The 18,288-nt window shown below is 43.5% G+C and overlaps 1 protein-coding gene across 1 annotated transcript in view; it reads left to right on the top strand.

Moving 5' to 3' along the window:
• The window catches only part of LOC116991848 (complement C3-like), a 109,629-nt gene that overhangs the window by 66,224 nt on the left and 25,117 nt on the right, over positions 1 to 18,288 (top strand). The window contains exons 21-29 of the mRNA XM_033050825.1: positions 1,047 to 1,052; positions 2,798 to 2,825; positions 3,344 to 3,547; positions 7,531 to 7,606; positions 10,691 to 10,850; positions 11,876 to 11,971; positions 13,062 to 13,212; positions 15,606 to 15,775; positions 16,222 to 16,371. Of these exons, the coding sequence (XP_032906716.1) occupies positions 1,047 to 1,052; positions 2,798 to 2,825; positions 3,344 to 3,547; positions 7,531 to 7,606; positions 10,691 to 10,850; positions 11,876 to 11,971; positions 13,062 to 13,212; positions 15,606 to 15,775; positions 16,222 to 16,371 (1,041 nt within the window). The remainder of the gene's footprint in view (positions 1 to 1,046; positions 1,053 to 2,797; positions 2,826 to 3,343; positions 3,548 to 7,530; positions 7,607 to 10,690; positions 10,851 to 11,875; positions 11,972 to 13,061; positions 13,213 to 15,605; positions 15,776 to 16,221; positions 16,372 to 18,288) is intronic.

The raw sequence follows: 18,288 nt of genomic DNA, 5'->3' as shown, positions 1-18,288 counted from the left end.
ATATACCGGAAGTGACGGATGTCTTCCAGTTGGATTTAGCGGCTCCGTGCGTCGAGCCCTATGACCCAGTGACCTTTCGTGCAACCCTCCTATAGCCAATGAACTGGCCTCAACTACCTTCTGTGGCAGAGAATTCCACAGATTCACCACTCTCTGAGTGAAAAATGTTTTTCTCATCTCGGTCCTAAAAGATTTCCCTCTTATCCTTAAACTGTGACCCCTAGTTCTGGACTTCCCCAACATCGGGAACAATCTTCCTGCATCTAGCCTGTCCAGCCCCTTAAGAATTTTGTAAGTTTCTATAAGATCCCCCCTCAATCTTCTAAATTCTAGCGTGTACAAGCCGAGTCTATCCAGTCATGTTTTGAAAAGATACCCCATTCGATTCAAGTATCTACTCTCTGAAAGATCTTAACAATTCTGTTTCTAATACGCTTTGAGATGATATTGATTCCTAAAGTGAATCAGGCTAAGTAAATTGTATATTTACCTCTGGCGAAATAAATCCACTCTATCCAAGCCTTTCACTATTCGAGTTCAAGTTCAAGTTACCTTGAATTGGTGCTATGCTTGTGATGAAGATATTTCCAAGCATTGTTAGGTCGGGAATTTTAAGGTTTAGAGCCAGTGATAATGAAATAAAATGTATAAATTTAAAATTAGGAATGTGTGTCAGATGGAAATAATGTAGCATATTAGATAAAATTATGAATAAATAAATATTTTGGTCATTTAACAGGTAAAACGCAAGAGATTAATGTGTCTGTCGAATCCCCAGAAGATATGGTTCCAAGATCAGAACAATTGATGTTCGTCACTGTTCAACGTAGGTTGTTTATTGTCGGAACTGAAGAGACTAATGTATTTATAGATATTATCTGATGTTGCCAATGTTGGAGCATTCAGAGATGTACAACTTGTACATACCATCGTAAATATAAGAACAGCACTTGATCAGAATTTTGAAAAATGGAGAGGAAGATAGATAGATTCTTGATTAGTAGGGGTGTCGGGGTTATGGGGAAAAGGCAGGAGAATTGGGTTAGGAGGGAGAGATAGATCAGCCATGATTGAATGGCGGAGTAGACGGTCGGGACCTTAATCCTCCGCAGCCGTCGCTCCGGGCGTCCAGATGGTAAAAGGACAAGGTAAAAAGTCCAGGTAAGTCCAGAATCGGCTCTTCCCCACCGGAGACCGCGGCTTCAGGTTGGCGTAGGCCGCAGGCCGGTGGCCATAGACTTAAAGTTCCCGCCGCAGCCAGAAGCACCGCAGACTGCAGGGCCGGCAGTCGAAACTCCCCTCCAGGGATCCCTGGCAAGGGACCCCGCTCCTGATGGTAAGTCCTCGCCGCGCCCGCGGTAGAAGTTGGCTGCGGGCCGGCATTCGGAGCTTCTTCTTCCCCCCAGGTCCCCCTCGAGGGTTCCCAGGCTGCAGACCGCGGCTTCAGGCTGCCGGCTGCCGCGGGCCAGCGAAACGGAGCGCTCCCCTCCGACGAGGGCTCGCCCGCTCCACGCCGAGAGTCCGCTCTGTGACCGCCGCTGAAGCCCCAGGCACGTCTCCTGGAAAGGGCACTCGATCCTCGCTGTTAGGCCACGGGGGAGGCGACCTGGAAAAAGTCGCCTCTCCGTAGAGGAGGTGACCGAAACAGTTTCCCCCTTACCCCCCACACAAAACACACAGAGAAACACTAAAAACCCACATTAGGACATACTAAAAAAACAAAAAAAGTAGGAAAAACTGACAGTCTGCTGACAGGGCGACCGGCTTGCAGCGCCCTCTCCGACTGATAGAAAAGGGATAGGTGCTGGAGAAAAGGAATAGGACACATTGGTGTGCTAGGAAATGAAACAGTGGACAAATTAGCAAAAGAGGCCATTAAAAAAGAGAACATAGAGGTAAACCTACAATTATCCAAATCTGAAGGAAGACACATTGTGTGGAAGAAAATAAATCAGGAATGGCAACAATACTGGGAACAGGAGACAAAGGGGAGACACCTCTATTCGCTACAAAACAGAGTGGGCATTACAGCAAGAAGAGGGGGGAACAGGAGAGAACAGGTAGTATTAGCAAGATTGAGGATAGGACACACTCACCTGAACAGTACATTAAAAATGTTGGGAAAACACCCTACTGGGATGTGTGAGGAATGCCATCAGCCGGAAACAGTTCAGCATGCTCTAGTTGCATGTAGAAGATATGAAACAGAAAGAAGAGTTTTGATCAGTGAAATGAAGAAAATTGGAATGACAGATATATCAGAAAAGAACATTCTAGAGTGTGGAGGGGAAGGAAAAGGAGTGAAGGTGTTGTTTGATTTCTTGAGGGCCTCTGGCCTTATAAAAAGGATATAATGTAAAGACATGAGGACTGTGGAGTGAAGCCAGAAGGTGGCAGCAATGCAACATTGTGGATTCCGGCTGCCGTAAAACTCCAAAGAAGAAGAAGTAGAAGAAGAAAAGGAATAGGTGACAGTTCGGGCCGAGACCCTTCTTCAGACTGACTTTTGCTCCATATTTGTACACATTTTTGCCAGTTAATAGAGATGTTAACTAGCATAATCTCATGTTTAATAAAATATGAAGTTATTATCCCATTGAAGGAAAAAGGTTCTCAATGACTCATTAAGTTTCTTTGTATCTTACCTTTTACAAAATGTATAGATTGTCAGCGTGACAGAATGATGGCGCAGATGGAATTTATTGGCCCATTGTGTTTGTGCTGAGGTGCTGCCATACAATTAACCTCAGTCTCCCTGCTTCTTATGAACCATGGCTTCTGTACTTTTTTTCTTCAGCTGGTTAACCAGTTCTTTTATGAGATGAGTAATCCACTGCATACGATTTGAGTAGCTTTCAAGTTGATTGAGCAAACGTTTCTTTCCCAGAGAATAAAATAAATTACATTTCTAGGTGCGATGTATGGAATTGCTTTTGAGATTTGATGATATTCATAATGGAGACACGGTGGCGCAGCGTTCGAGCTACCGCCTTACAACGCCAGAGACCTGGGTTCTATCCTGACTATGGGCACTTGTCTGTACAGAGTTTGTACGTTCTCCCCGTGACCTGTGTGGGCTTTCTCCGAAATCTTCCGTTTCCTCCCACACTCCAAAGATGTAAAGGCCTGCAAGTTAATTGGCTTGGTGTAAATGTAAAATCGACCCTAGTGTTTGTCATGTAATGTGCGGATCGGATTGCTGGTCGGTGTGGACTCGATGGGCCGAAGGGACTATTTCTGCATTGTATCACTAAACTAAACATACAATTTTACCTTACAATTTATGAGTATTTTTGGATATTTGACAGGAGACTCATCAAAATTTATTTTATCATTGAAATAGGAGATCATTTCGCTGAAACTATGGAAAGTATTATTGATGAATGGAAACTGACGCATCTAATCCAGTTTCCAAGCGGAGATGGTGAAGAGAATATGGAAGTGATGAGTGCGGCAGTGATTGGTGTAATATATACCGACAAATACAATCAATGGGAAAAGTTGGAAATGGACACCAGAGAAATAGCACTGAAGTACATCTATTATGGTAAATAACATCCCTGGTATTTGTAACTATGAACATAATACGTTTCATCCTGACTACGGGTGCTTTCAGTACGGAGTTTGTACGGTCTCCCTGTGACGATACGATATGGTACAACTTTATTTAATCCCAGGAGGGATCTGCCAAAAATCATAAAACACAAATGCATGAAATATTAATTTAAAGTGGCGAGTGGAAAGGCTTGGGGATGTGCAAAGATTGAGGAGGTGGGGGGTGGGGGGGGGGGGTGAGCGGAGTCGGTCTCAGTCTCAATCCACCCCACGACTGAAGTTGTAAAGTTTGATAGCCTCAGGGAAGAAGGGATGTAGACCGCGTGGGTTTTCACCAGGTGCTCCGGTTTCCTCCCACACTCCAAAGGCATACAGGTTTGTAGGTCGATTGGCTTCTGCAAATTGCCGCTAGAGTGTAGGATAGTGCTAGTGTACAGGGTGATTGATGGTCAGCGCGGACTCAGTGGGCCATCAACAAACTTACTCACCAACCCATATATATACAGTTCCTTCTTATACATTTACGTCCAGGTCATTTATATAGATCACAAGCAGCAGATGCCACAGCGCAGATCAATGCAGGACTTGACTGGTTACAAACCTTCAGCCAGAATATCAACCTTCTGTCTTCTTTGAATAAGCCAGTTCTGAATCCACACGGCCGAGTCCCAGTGAATCACATTCATCTTAATCTTCTGGATCAACACACCATGAGGGACCTGAGCCAAAAGCCTCTCTCAAATCCTTCATCCAACATCCACTGCGTACTTTCATGCATTCCCGTTGTCACCTCCTGATAAATGTCAATCGTCACTAAGACATGACATGTCATGTACAAAGCTGACTATCCCGATTCTCCACACTGATCACGTTGTCCTCCTAGTCCTTTTCCTCGGTGAATACAGATGCAATTTGCCTATGTATTTGGACCTCACCTACATTCTTTGGCTCCAAGCATAAATTCCCTCCTTTGTCCTTGACTGTTCCCATCTTCTCTCTGGTCACCCTATTGTTTTGAACATATGTATAAAAAGCCGTAGCATTTTCTTTCATCTAACTCGCAAATGACTTTACATGGCCCCATTTGACCCTTCTAATCTCCCACATGCGTTATTTTCCACTCACTTTATATTCCTCATAAACCCTCTCGGATTCTACCTTGCTAAACCTGACATAAGCTTCCTTATTCTTGCTGACCAAAAATTCAGTGGTTGATATTTCAGTGAAGTCCACATGAAAGAACAGAAACGCAGGTACGGCATAAGACATGTTAGGAAAAAAATCTTAGGCTGAAAAAAATACGATGAAAGTACTGTGACCACCGGATCATCGAAGAGAGCCAAGATGGAAAGGGTAAAAAATTACGTAGCTCAGCGATAGAGTTGCTGCCTTACAGCGTCAGAGACTTAGGTTCCATCCTGACTACGGGTGCTGTCTATACGGAGTTTGTACATTCTCCCCGTGACCTGCGTGGGATTTCCTCCCGCACTCCAAAGACATACATGTTTGTAGGTTAACTAGTTTGGTAAGATTGTAAATTGTCCCTAGTGTGTGTTGGGTAGTGTTTTTTGTTGTTGTTTTTTTAAATATTTTTATTAGAAGTACGGTAAATTACAATAATACACAACACATATGTCTTAATACATTGTGTTCAAAAGGGAACTGCAGATGCTGGAATATCGAAGGTACACACAATTGCTGGGGAAACTCAGCGGGTGCAGCAGCATCTATGGAGCGAAGGAAATAGGCGACGTTTCGGGCCGAAACCCTTCTTCAGACTGATGGGGGGTGGGGAAAGAAAGAAGGAAAAGGGGAGGAGGAGGAGGAGCCCGAGGGCGGGCGGATGGGAGGGTGGGAGGAGACAGCTAGAGGGTTAAGGAAGGGGAGGAGACAGCACGGGCTAGCCAAATTGGGAGAATTCAATGTTAATGCCATAAGGAAGCAAGGACCCCAGACGGAATATGAGGTGCTGTTCCTCCAATTTCCGCTGTTGCTCACTCTGGCAATGGAGGAGACCCAGGACAGAGAGGTCGGATTGGGAATGGGAGGGGAAGTTGAAGTGCTGAGCCACCGGGAGGTCAGGTAGGTTATTGCGGACTGAGCGGAGGTGTTCGGCGAAACGATCGCCCAACCTACGCTTGGTCTCACCGATGTAAATGAGCTGACATCTAGAGCAGCGGATGCAGTAGATGAGGTTGGAGGAGATACAGGTGAACCTTTGTCGCACCTGGAACGACTGCTTGGGACCTTGAATGGAGTCGAGGGGGGAGGTGAAGGGACAGGTGTTGCATTTCTTGCGGTTGCAACGGAAAGTGCCCGGGGAGGGGGTGGTGCGGGAGGGAAGGGAAGAATTGACGAGTGAGTTGCGGAGGGAGCGGTCTTTGCGGAAGGCAGACATTAGGGGAGATGGGAAGATGTGGCGAGTGGTGGGGTCACGTTGGAGGTGGCGGAAATGGCGGAGGATTATGTGTTGTATTTGCCGGCTGGTGGTGTGAAAGGTGAGGACCAGAGGGACTCTGCCCTTGTTGCGTGTGCGGGGATGGGGAGAGAGAGCAGTGTTACGGGGTATGGATGAGACCCTGGTGTGAGCCTCATCTATGGTGGCGGAGGGGAATCCCCGTTCCCTGAAGAACGAGGACATACATTTTTTTGTACCGCTTCATTTTTTGAGCTTTAAGAAAAAGATAGAAGTAAAGGAAGTAAGGAAAGTGCGCAAGAGTCGTGAAGGTGCAAGAGAGTGTTGAGAAAAGAAAGCCCCTTAGAAAAGAAGTTAGAGAAGGAAGTAAAGAAAGAAAGTAGACCCTAGAAAAGAAGGAAAAAGAGAGGAGAAACAATCGCTCTATTATAACATTAAACTCCGCAGAAAGGGGACTACCAACCAAGTCTGTTTTTGTAGGGGGGTTTTTTTTTTACCCCCCCCCCCCTGTTGCCAGATCCTGGTACCTTTTATTTATCTATTTATTTATTTATTTTTTAAATCACTGTTGCACCTTATGCTTGTAATAGTTCCAAAAACGTAGACCACGTCTTTTGGAAGTGGTCTGCTTTGCCTGCTAAGAGGATGTGTTGGGTAGTGTTAATGTACGGTGTGGACTTGGGCCAAAGGGCCCACTTCCGCGCTGTATCTCTAAACTAAACTAAACTAAATTAAACTAACCTACAAAGGATGACAAATCAAAGGTTTCTATGGGCCATTTGTAGGTTTCCGTAACCGCTAAAGAGTGATGATTAGAACATGAATTTCTCATTGATTATGGTGTCGAAATAAAGGACTATTTCAGTAATTGCCAGAGAATATACAAAGTTGGATCCATCTGAGATGCATGATATATCCTGCATTAAGATATTCATGAAGATCACTAGCTCTGAATGTGGATACTTCTAAGGTGACAAATGCATCTGTGTGGCTGAGGCAGTATTAGCCACAAGTTATTACAGTACATGCGGAGAAATAATTTACTGTATATTTACATACGCACATTGTTTAACAAATGTAAGGTTCTGTTTCCTCTCAGAAGGGGAAACAATGTAATGTATGTATATAAGTGGAACATTCCCATGTCATAACTGTTATACAAAGTTGTACCCACACATTGCTAGCTTATTGTAAATTGAAAGCCTTGAACCCATATTGTGTAATAAGCTGTTTGTTAAGCCTGCATGTACCCTCACTGCAGATGTGTTCAGGGAAACGTCACACGCCACACCTGATGGTTTTGGCATCACTTCTGGGTCAGAAATTGCATCTTCCATGCAAACATGATTTGAGAACATAAGTGAGAAATTTAATTTTCAGAAATCTGAAGTGTCCTGTATGTACATTCTGTTTTGGAAAAAATATATTTTAAGAAGTGCAGTGCTTAGAAAAGCAGTAGTGAATATCCAGATTTATTTACGTGTATTTTCCCCAGTATTTTATTTTTTCTGTTTGTGGTTTGCAGAAATCATGGGCTTTTGCCTTTTGTTCCCACACAGGTTATACACACGAATTGCAGTTTCGCAAGGATGATGGTTCTTTTGCCACGCTTACGAATCGAAAATCCAGCACCTGGTACATTATAATAGTCTGTTAAATTGTTTCTACTTACCATAAGGTCATAAGTGATAGGAGCAGAATTAGGCCATTTGGCCCATTAAGTCTACTCCGCCATTCAATCATGGATGAATTATATCTCCCTCGTAACCCCATTCTCCTGCCTTCTCCCCATAACTTCCGATACCTGGGCACAAGCTGAATATCCCAAATGTTGTTCTATGTAGTATCTATTGAAAGCAATGGCTGAACAAAATGCATTTTGACCCAACAAAAGGTGTGTTTGCTGAGAATCCTATGGTAGTTGCATAAAATGCATAAAAGTGGTAGATAAGTCTTCCATGTCAAAAGTGAAGAATTTATCTTTTCAGTAATATTTTATAACTGCTGCGAGCATTTCCACTCAAATAAACATTCACAAGTTCACAGGATATAGGAGTAGAATTCGGCCATTCAGCGCATCGATCCGTTCTAATCAAGAATTTGTCTATGTCTGCCTTAAAAATGATCCACTGACATCCTTCACAGTGGCAATGACTTCCACAGATTAACTACCCTCTGACGAAAGTAGTTCCTACTCACCTCCTTTCTGAAAGAGCGGCCTTTAATTCTGAGGCTATGACGTCTGGTTCTAGTCTCTCCCACTAGTGGAAACATCCTCTCCACATCCACTCTATCTATGCCTTTCATTATTCTGTAAGTTTCAATGAGGTGCCCCCTCATCCTTCTAAACTCCATCGAGTAGAGGTCCAGTGCTGTCAAACGCTCATCATATGCTAACCCACTCATTCCTGGAAACGTATTGATTGTCCTTTGAAAATATCAGTTGGTACATCTCCAGATTCAGGGACAGTTTCTTCCCAGCTGTTATCAGGGAACTGAATCATCCTACCACAACCAGCGAGCAGTGCTGAATTACTACCTACCACTTTGATGGCCCGTGGTCTATCCTTGATCGGACTTTATTTTGCACTAAACTTTGACTTTACTTTGCACTAAACGTTATTCCCTTATCACGTGTCTCACCGCTGACTGGTTAGCACGCAACAAAAGCTTGTTCAGTAAATGTGACAGTAAACAAAACTAAATTAAATTACTAAAGTATAGCAAGAATGAATCAATAATCATAGCGGTGTTGAAATTGGGTAATGTTTCTTTAATTTGATTATATTTAATATGTCTATGTTCTTTCTTGCTCTAGATTTATCATATCTTACCTGTGCTAGGCATGCAGTACAGTAGGATTCGGGTCAGGTTGAGGGTTAGTGTTAGGGTATAATTTTGTGGGCAGTGGAACAAATTTCCCTCTGGTGCTCACCAGTCTCATCGCTTGAGATGTGTTATCAAAATATTTCCCTCGGGGGTGAATAAAGTTCTATCGTTTCGTATCGTAACCCACACACACACACACACACACACACACACACACATACTCAAACATACAGCACACACACACACACACACACACACATACTCAAACATACAGTACACACACACACACATACACATACTCAAACATGCAGTACACACACACACACACACACACAAACACACACACACACATACTCAAACATACAGCATACACGCACACACAACACACATACTCAAACATACAGTACACACACATACACACACACATACACATACTCAAACATACAGTACACACACACACACACACACACACACAAACACACACATACTCAAACACACAGTACACACACACACACACATACTCAAACATACAGTACACACACACACACACACTCACACACACACACACACACACACACACACAAACATACAGTACACACACACACACACACACACACACACACACACACACACACACACACACACTCAAACATACAGTACACACACACACACACATATATATCTATATATATATGGTAGACCAAGTGGGACCCGTTGGGTCCCAGTCACACGGGAGGCCTGGTCCCCCCACGCGACCCGTTCCCCTAACGCAATATTCCACCACTCCCCGTTCCTTCAATACAACCCGTTCCACCAATGCAATATTCCCTTCCCCTCCTCTTCAGCCTCCCAATTGCACTTTAAAAAATAATCCAATTACACTTCCCCTGCCTTCCCCAGCACTCCCTTCGCCTCCTCTTCAGGCTCCCTGTTTGTAAACTTGCTGGCAGGACTCAATGTTCTGTGATTGCAACAATGTTGTGGGGAGGGCCAGCAAGGATCTTTGATCTATGATCTTTGACTGTAACTGCCTGTGTGCAGATGGAAGACATTTTTCTCAAAGTGAGATTTTGTAAAGTTAAAAATGTGAATAACTTGTAAAAAATGGTGTAACTTGTGTAACTTGTTCCACTGCCCACTTGTAACACACCACAGGACAATTGTGAGTAAGGTGGTCCAAAAATAGTATCGCTATCGTTTACCATTTTCGCGTAATTTCAGGATCTCACTCACTCACTCACTCACTCACTCACTCACTCACTCACTCACTCACTCACTCACTCACTCACTCACTCACTCACTCACTCACTCACTCACATGCAGACATCCAAACAAACAAGATGGGCATTTCAGTAACATAGATATATAATATCAGAATCAGAATCAGATTCCAAAAGGACAAAGAGTTGTGAATTCACGTTCACAGTTATAGGAGCAGGATTAAGCCATTCGGCCCATCAAGTCTACTCCGTTATTCAATCATGGCTGATCTATCTTTCTTCTTAACCTCATTCTCCTGCCTTCTTCCCATAACCCCTGAAACCCATACTAATCAAGAATCTATCTGCAAGTACCTCTGTCTTAAATTGTCCACTGACTTGGCCTCCACAATCTTCTGTGGCAAAGAATTCCACAGATTCACCACCCTCTGACTGCAGAAATTCTTCCTCATCTCCTTCCTGAAGGAACATCCTTTAATTCTGAGGCTATGACCTCGGGTCCTAGACTTTCCCACTTGTGGAAACATCCTCTGCACACCGACTCTAGTTAGCCAGATTTGGGGTTCAAAACACAAATGCAGCAGATATTGGGTTAGGACGTACAACAAACTTGAATTTCCACCCTTGTATTTTTATTGAATAAATTTAGGTTGCATTTCTTTATATGCAGGTTGACTGCCTATGTGGTTAAGGTGTTTACAATGGCACATAACCTGGTCTTAATTGATAGAGACATAATCTGTGGAGCTGTGAAATGGCTGATATTAAAGGAACAGAAACTGGATGGTCAATTTACGGAAGAGAGTCCAGTGCTTCATACAAGTATAATTGTAAGTACAATGCTATTGTTTTACATTTTGGCAAGCTGGATAGCGGAGAACAATTCAATTAGTAGATAATACAATACATTTAAAAAAAAAGATATTCACACCAGTAAGATGGAGTTGGAACTGTTTCTAGTGAGTAGAGCAAGGCGACTGATCAGGCAGCCTCAAGGTGCTCCTGTGCTGATGGTTATCGAGTAGGAGGTGTTGCTGCCAATTCGTACCGAATGTGTTCTGTTGATGAGGAAGTAGAGGCTCCCGTTGCAGAGGAATGCACAGAGACCCAGTGGTCCAGTGCAGGGTGGAGAGCCACTACTGGAGATGCTTCCACTACTGGGATAATCTAGGACCAGAGGACACAGCCTCAGAATTAAAAGATGTTCCTTTAGGAAGGAGATGAGGAGGAATTTCTCCACGCAGAGGGTGGTGAATCTGTAGAATTCTTTGCCACAGAAGGCTGTGGAGGCCAAGTCAATGGATATCTTTAAGGCAGAGATAAATAGATTCTTGATTAGTATGGGATTAGTATGGGTGTCAGGGGCTATGGGAAGAAGGCAGGAGAATGGGGTTAGGAAGGAGTGATAGATCAGCCATGATTGAATGGTGGAGTGGACTTGATGGGCCAAATGGCCTAATTCTGCTCCAATCAACTTATGCACATGACCTTATGACTGAAGCTTCAAAAGATGTTCAAATTTAAAGATTTTTGAAGAAATACAAATAAAAATGTTCAGCAAAAAGATGTATTCCTTTTATTCATTGTGGATGGGAGCATTTAATGTTCATTCAAAATAGTATATTGAATGCTTTTACCGACTTTATAACAAGTTGTTATTTCATTGCTTGTAAACATCCTCATCATTAGATCTTGGAGGGACAATTGATATTTTTCTTGAGATTTCTCTAGCCCATTGATCTTTGAACAAGAGTAAAATCACTGGTTTAAATAAACTTGCTATTTGTCTTATTCAGGCATTGTTTAAAATATTCATATTCAGAGTGTGTTTTTCACGTGTGTTGATTTCCTTTAGGGAGGAATGCAGGCATCAAACGACAATGTGGCATTAACTGCATTTGTGCTGATTGCATTAATTGAAGCTAAACCAGTTTGCTTATCTGTGGTTCAGGTAAATTATTTTCATTTCATAAATTCTACTCCCAGAGCGGGGCAGAGGGGGGGATGGATGGGAGGGAGGAGTGGGTCTCCCTGTCGGTCTGCTCCTGGGCCTGGCCAAGATGGCCATTCGCGGGTCCAGGCAGCGGGCAGTCGATGGCCGCACAGCGGTCGCCTGCCGGCCCCTTTTCCGGGGTTACGTCCGAGCTCGCGTGTCCCTAGAAAAGGAACACGCGGTGTCCATGGGGACTGTGGAGGCCTTCTGTGCACGCTGGTCACCACAGGAGGTTGAATATATTATAGATAAAAATGTTAATATTTTAATTTGATAATTTTGTTTAAGTGTTTTTTAAATTGCTTGAACTTTTTCCCGGGTCTACGTCCGTCCCCGCCTGTCCCTGGAGAGGGAACACGCGGTGTCCATGGGGACTTTGGAGGCCTTCCGTGAATGCTGGTCGCCGTTGGAAGTCGAGTGTTTTGTTGATAAAGTTGACGTTATATTAATTTGATGATCGTTTGTTTGTAAACTGTCAACATAGGCAGTCTTTGATTGTGTTAATACTCTATGTTTATTTTTATTTTTTGAATAAAAGTAGTTTCATTAAAAAAATTTTTTAAAAAGAGCGGGGCCAAGAAAATTGAAGATAGACACAAAATGCTGGAGTAACTCAGCGGGACCGGCAGCATCTCTGGAGAGAAGCAATGGGTGACGTTACTGGTCAAGACCCTTCTTTCAGACTGAAGAAGAGTCTCGACTCGAAACATCACCCATTCCTTCTCCGCTCTAGTTAGTCCATCACTTTGTGTTCAACACCTTATCTGGAGAGAGGTGAATCAGTTGAATTAATTGCCACAGAAGGCTGTGAGGCCAAGTCAGTGGATATTTTTAAGGCATAGATTCTTGTTTAGTATTCTTGATTAGTGCAGATGTCAGAAGTTATGGGGAGAAGGCAGGAGAATGGGGTGAGGAGGGAGAGATAGATAATGGGCCGAATGGCTTAATTCTACTCCCATTCTTTATGACCTTGTGTGCTGTTTAAGGTTGGGATTGGGATAAGCGTATGTGCATATCGTTTAATGTAAATATCATTTCTTAATTTTAGGAATATAATCACAGTATCAAAACAGCGACAGCTTACTTGTTGAGGCACATAGATGGCCTTGAGAGAAGCTATGATGCAGTCATTTCAGCCTACGCTCTTTCCCTAATGGGTATAAGCAGGCAGCAAGTTGTGATGAGATTTGCTTCACCAGGTGAGTAGTTTAGTTTCACTTAGCTTATTGTCACGTGAACCAAGGTACAGTGAAAAGGTATTGTTGTGGCTTAACCAGTCAGCGGAAAGACATTACATGATTACAATCAAGCCATCCACACTGTTCAGGTAGATAATAAGGGAATGGCGTTTAGTGCAAGGTAAAGTCCGATTAATGGATTGTCTGACGGTCTCCAAATGTGGTGGATAATAGTTCAGGACTGCTCTCTGGTTGTGGTAGGATGATTCGGTTGCCTGATAACAGCTGGGAAGAAACTGTCCCTGAATCTGGAGATGTGCGTTTTCACACATCAGTACCTTTTGCTTGATGGGAGAGGGGCGAAGAGGGAGTGGACAGGGTGCGGCTTGTCCTTGATTATGCTGCTGGTCTTGCCGAATGTGACTAATTGATCTGCCACAAGAAGTCAAGATACGACCTTGGTAAGGCCGTCAAAAAGGCCAAAAGGTACTTCTGCTCCAAGCTGGAGGATGAGACAGATGTTCAGCAGCTGTGGCGGGGCCTGAATGCAATCACATCGTACAAGGCGAAAGCAGGAGGTAGCTCGAATGTCGGCGCAGCATCACTCCCTGACGAGCTCAATGCGTTTTACGCACGCTTTGATAGGGAGAACACTGATGTGCCTTCTCGAGCCCCCATTCGCTGTGATGGAATTTCAGTCACAGTCACAGAGGCCTGCATCAGAAAATCCTTCAGAGGGGTGAACCCTCGAAAACAGCCTGGACCTGAATGTATACCCGCAGTAACTCAGCGGATCAGGCAGCATCTCTGGAGAAAAGGAATAGGTGACGTTTCGGGTCGAGATCCTCCTTCAGACTGAGAGTCAGGGGACACCTGAGTATATGTTTAGCCCTCGCCAACCAGAGATTCCCATGCGCTAACACTATTCTACACACTCGGGACAATTTACAATTTTACCGAAGTCAAATTAACCTACAAACCTGTACGTCTTTGGAGTGTGGGTGGAAACTGGAGCTCCCATGCTGGTCACAGAGAGAACATACAAACTCCGTATTGAACCTGGGTCCCTGCAGCTGTAAAGCAGCAATTCTACCGCTGCGCCACTGTGCCGCAAAGATTTAAGCAACGTTTTGTTCAGGTCTTTGGAGCGGAGGAAAAAAAGGAAAGCTGTGTGTTAGTGTAAAGAGAATGACAAAATTATAATGTTGCAGATGTAAAATGGTGGTCCTTGAATTCACACAGAAGTAAATCTGAATTCAGTAGGATAATGTGGACCAGAGAAATGTTACATGAAATTGTTAAAGAGATCTGAAAGGTAATAATGTGCCTAATGGGACGATTTTCAACATTTGCACCCTCAAGTTTCACAAATCTTTAGTCAGAGCACAGTTAATCTGTGGAACTCATTGCCACAGGGGGCTGTGGAGGCCAAGTCAGTAGATATTATTTAAGGCTGAGAAAGACATATTCTTGTTCAAGAAGGAACTGCAGATGCTGGAAAATCGAAGGGTAGACAAAAATGCTGGAGAAACTCAGCGGGTGCGGCAGCATCTATGGAGCGAAGGAAATAGGCAACGTTTCGGGCCGAAACCCTTCGCTCTATAGATGCTGCCGCACCCGCCGAGTTTCTCCAGCACTTTTGTCTACCTCAAGACATATTCTTGATTAGAACAGGCGTCAAGGGTTATGGGGAGAAGGCAGGAAAATGGGATTAGGAGCCAGAAATCACCCATGATTGAATAGCTAGATGGACTCGATGGGCCGAATGGCCTAATTCTATTCCTATAACCTGTGAACTTGTGAATTCACAACTCCTCCATCCTTTTGGATTCTGATTCTGATGTTGTATATGTATCTGATGTTGTATATGTATGTACATATATATATATATATATATATATATATATATATATATATATATATATATATATATATATATAGATAGTATATATGTGGGGAAAAATTGCCGATGCTGGTTTAAATTGAAGATGGACACTAAATGTTGGAGTAACTCAGCGGGACAGGCAGCATCTCTGGAGAGAAGGAATGGGTGATGTTTCAGGGTGTGTGTGTGTGTGTGTGTGTGTGTGTGTGTGTGAGTGTGTGAGTGTGTGTGCGAGTGTGTGTGTGTGAGTGTGTGTGCGAGTGTGTGTATGTGTGTGAGTGTGAGTGTGTGTGCGAGTGTGTGTGAATGTGTGTGTGTGCGAGTGTGTGTGTGTATATGTGTGAGAATGTGCATAAATACACACCAAACTTTTTCTTGTTTATTATATTATTTACAGTGTACTATGTTTACATATTCTGTTGTGCTGCTGCCAGTAAGAATGTCATTGTTGTATCTGGGACATATGGCAATAAAACACTCCTAACTCTCGACTCACTGTAACTGCTATTTTTCTCTGGCATCTTTTTAGACCAATCACACTGGCCAGTAAGAGGGGATCCTAACTCTCTGTACACCATTGAAGCCACGGGATATGCCCTTCTATTTCTCTTGCAGCAGATGCAGTATGACCAAGCTGGAAAATTAGTGAGATGGCTGTCGAAGCGGAATGAATATGGAGGAGGCTTGAGCTCTACACAGGTAGAACAACTGCACAGTTAATGTATTTTGCACATCAGTAGTTGTCTGGATATCTCATGTACATTGTTAAAGGAAGACCCTTGTTTAAAAAGCACTGTTGCATCTTTTAGGCTTGAAGTGAAGCAGAGTAAAACCTCTATTAACACAGCAGACCTTTGATTTTGGTGACTGGACTAGCCAATTTTACAGATGGTCGGATTTTGTTTTATTAATACTTCAGCACACTTTTTGTGGTTTTTCCTGGGTACCCTGGTTTCCTCCCACATTCCAAAGAGGTGCAGGTTTGTAGGTTAATTGGCTTCTGTAAATTTTAACCTTGTGTGTGGGATAGAACTTGTGCATGGATGATCATTGGTCAGTGTGGACTTGGTGGGCCGAAGGGCTTGTTTCCATGCTGTGTCTCTAAATTAAATGAAACTAAGACTAAATTATTTTTTGTTTCCCAGGCGACAATAATTGCATTACAAGCACAGGCCAAATACGTAACTGTACCTCCCGAGTTCACGTGGAATGATTTGACTGTGAAACTGTATATTCAGAAGAACCTCAGGGCTGTATGGATTAATATTGCACCAGGATTTGTACAGTCAAAAATGGTATGTCTGTATTATTTTTTCAGAACATTAATACATTTAGTACCAATTTACAATATTTTTGATCATGTGTAATGTTATTAGAACAGTAATACAACATGGCACATGGATAGTGTGTGTGGGATAGTAGTGTGTGTCCTGGGATGTCCTGGGATGTCAGGACTTTCATATGAAGAAAGACTGGATAGACTCGGCTTGTACTCGCTAGAATTTAGAAGACTGAGGAGGGATCTTATAGAAACTTACAAAATTCTTAAGGGGTTGGACAGGCCAGATGCAGGAAGATTGATCCCGATGTTGAGGAAGTCCAGAACAAGGGGTCACAGTTTAAGGATAAGTGGGAAATCTTTTAGGACCGAGATGAGAAAAACATTTTTCACACAGAGAGTGGTGAATCTGTGGAACTCTCTCCCACAGAAGGTAGTTGAGGCCAGTTCATTGGCTATGTTTAAGAGGGAGTTAGATGTGGCCCTTGTGGTTAAAGGGATCAGGGGGTATGGAGAGAAGGCAGGTACGGGATACTGAGTTGGATGATCAGCCATGATCATATTGAATGGCGGTGCAGGCTCGAAGGGCCGAATGGCCTACTCCTGCACCTAATTTCTATGTTTCTATGTGTGGGGATCACTGGTCAGGTAGACTCCGTGGGCCACGCTGCATCTCTAAACTAAACTATTAGTATACCCCACATGATCCTCCATGTCATCTTCCTTGGTGAATATAGTTGCAAATTACCCGGTCATTTGCTCACCTATTTCTCCATTTCTTGGCAAAGTTGCAGTAAAACAAAGTTACTTCACTCAGAGGGTCTTGAATCTGTGGAATTCTTTGCCACAGGTTGTGGAGGCCAAGTCAGATATTTTTTAAGGCATAGATAGATAGATTCTTGATTAGTACGGTGTCAGAGGTTATGGGGAGAAGGCAGGAGAATGGGGTTAGGAGGGAGGGATAGATCAGTCATGATTGAATGGCGGAGTAGACAATGGGCCGAATGGCCTAATTCTACACCTATTCCTTATGACCTTATGAAAACAAATCCCATTATGGGATGGACTGGAGTGGTGTACGAGAAGACATCCCTCCTTTGCTCATCCGGTCAGTCATATCCTGAGAACAGGGAAGGAATGTCAGCAGACAAAATGTGTAGGAAGGAACTGCACATGCTGGTTTAAACCGAAGATAGACACAAAAAGCTGGAGTAACTCACCTGAAGAAGGGTCTCGACACAAAACATAATCTATTATTTTTCTCCAGAGATGCTGTCCGACCCGCTGAGTTACTCCAGCTTTTTGTATCTATCTAAGGAATGGCAACAGTTAGCTCCATGAATGAGATTCCATTTGTCAATTTGTGACCAAATTTGTGTGGCACAGTGGTACAGCAGTAGGCTTACAGTGCTTGCAGTGCCAGAAACCCGGGTTCGATCCTGGCCATGGGTGCTTGTCTGTACGGACTTTGTACGTTCTCCCCATGACCGCGTGGGTTTTCTCCGATACCTTTGGTTTCATAGAAACATGGAAAACATAGAAAATAGGTGCAGGAGTAGGCCATTCGGCCCTTCGAGCCTGCACCGCCATTCAATATGATCATGGCTGATCATCCAACTCAGTATCCTGTACCTGCCTTCTCTCCATACCCCCTGATCTCTTTAGCCACAAGGGCCACATCCAACTCCCTCTTAAATATAGCCAATGAACTGTGGCCTCAACTACCTTCTGTGGCAGAGAATTCCACAGATTCACCACTCTCTGTGTGAAAAATGTTTTCCTCATCTCGGTCCTAAAAGATTTCCCCCTTATCCTTAAGCTGTGATCCCTTGTCCTGGACTTCCCCAACATCGGGAACAATCTTCCTGCATCTAGCCTGTCCAACCCCTTAAGAATTTTCACCCACATGCCAAAGATGTACGGGTTTGTAGGT

The sequence above is a fragment of the Amblyraja radiata genome, chromosome 35, assembly GCF_010909765.2.
Source record: "Amblyraja radiata isolate CabotCenter1 chromosome 35, sAmbRad1.1.pri, whole genome shotgun sequence".
In the NCBI taxonomy this organism is placed as follows: Eukaryota; Metazoa; Chordata; class Chondrichthyes; order Rajiformes; family Rajidae; genus Amblyraja; species Amblyraja radiata.
The sequence above is the reverse complement of the archived record's forward strand: the minus strand, read 5'-3'. Positions and strand labels throughout refer to the sequence as shown.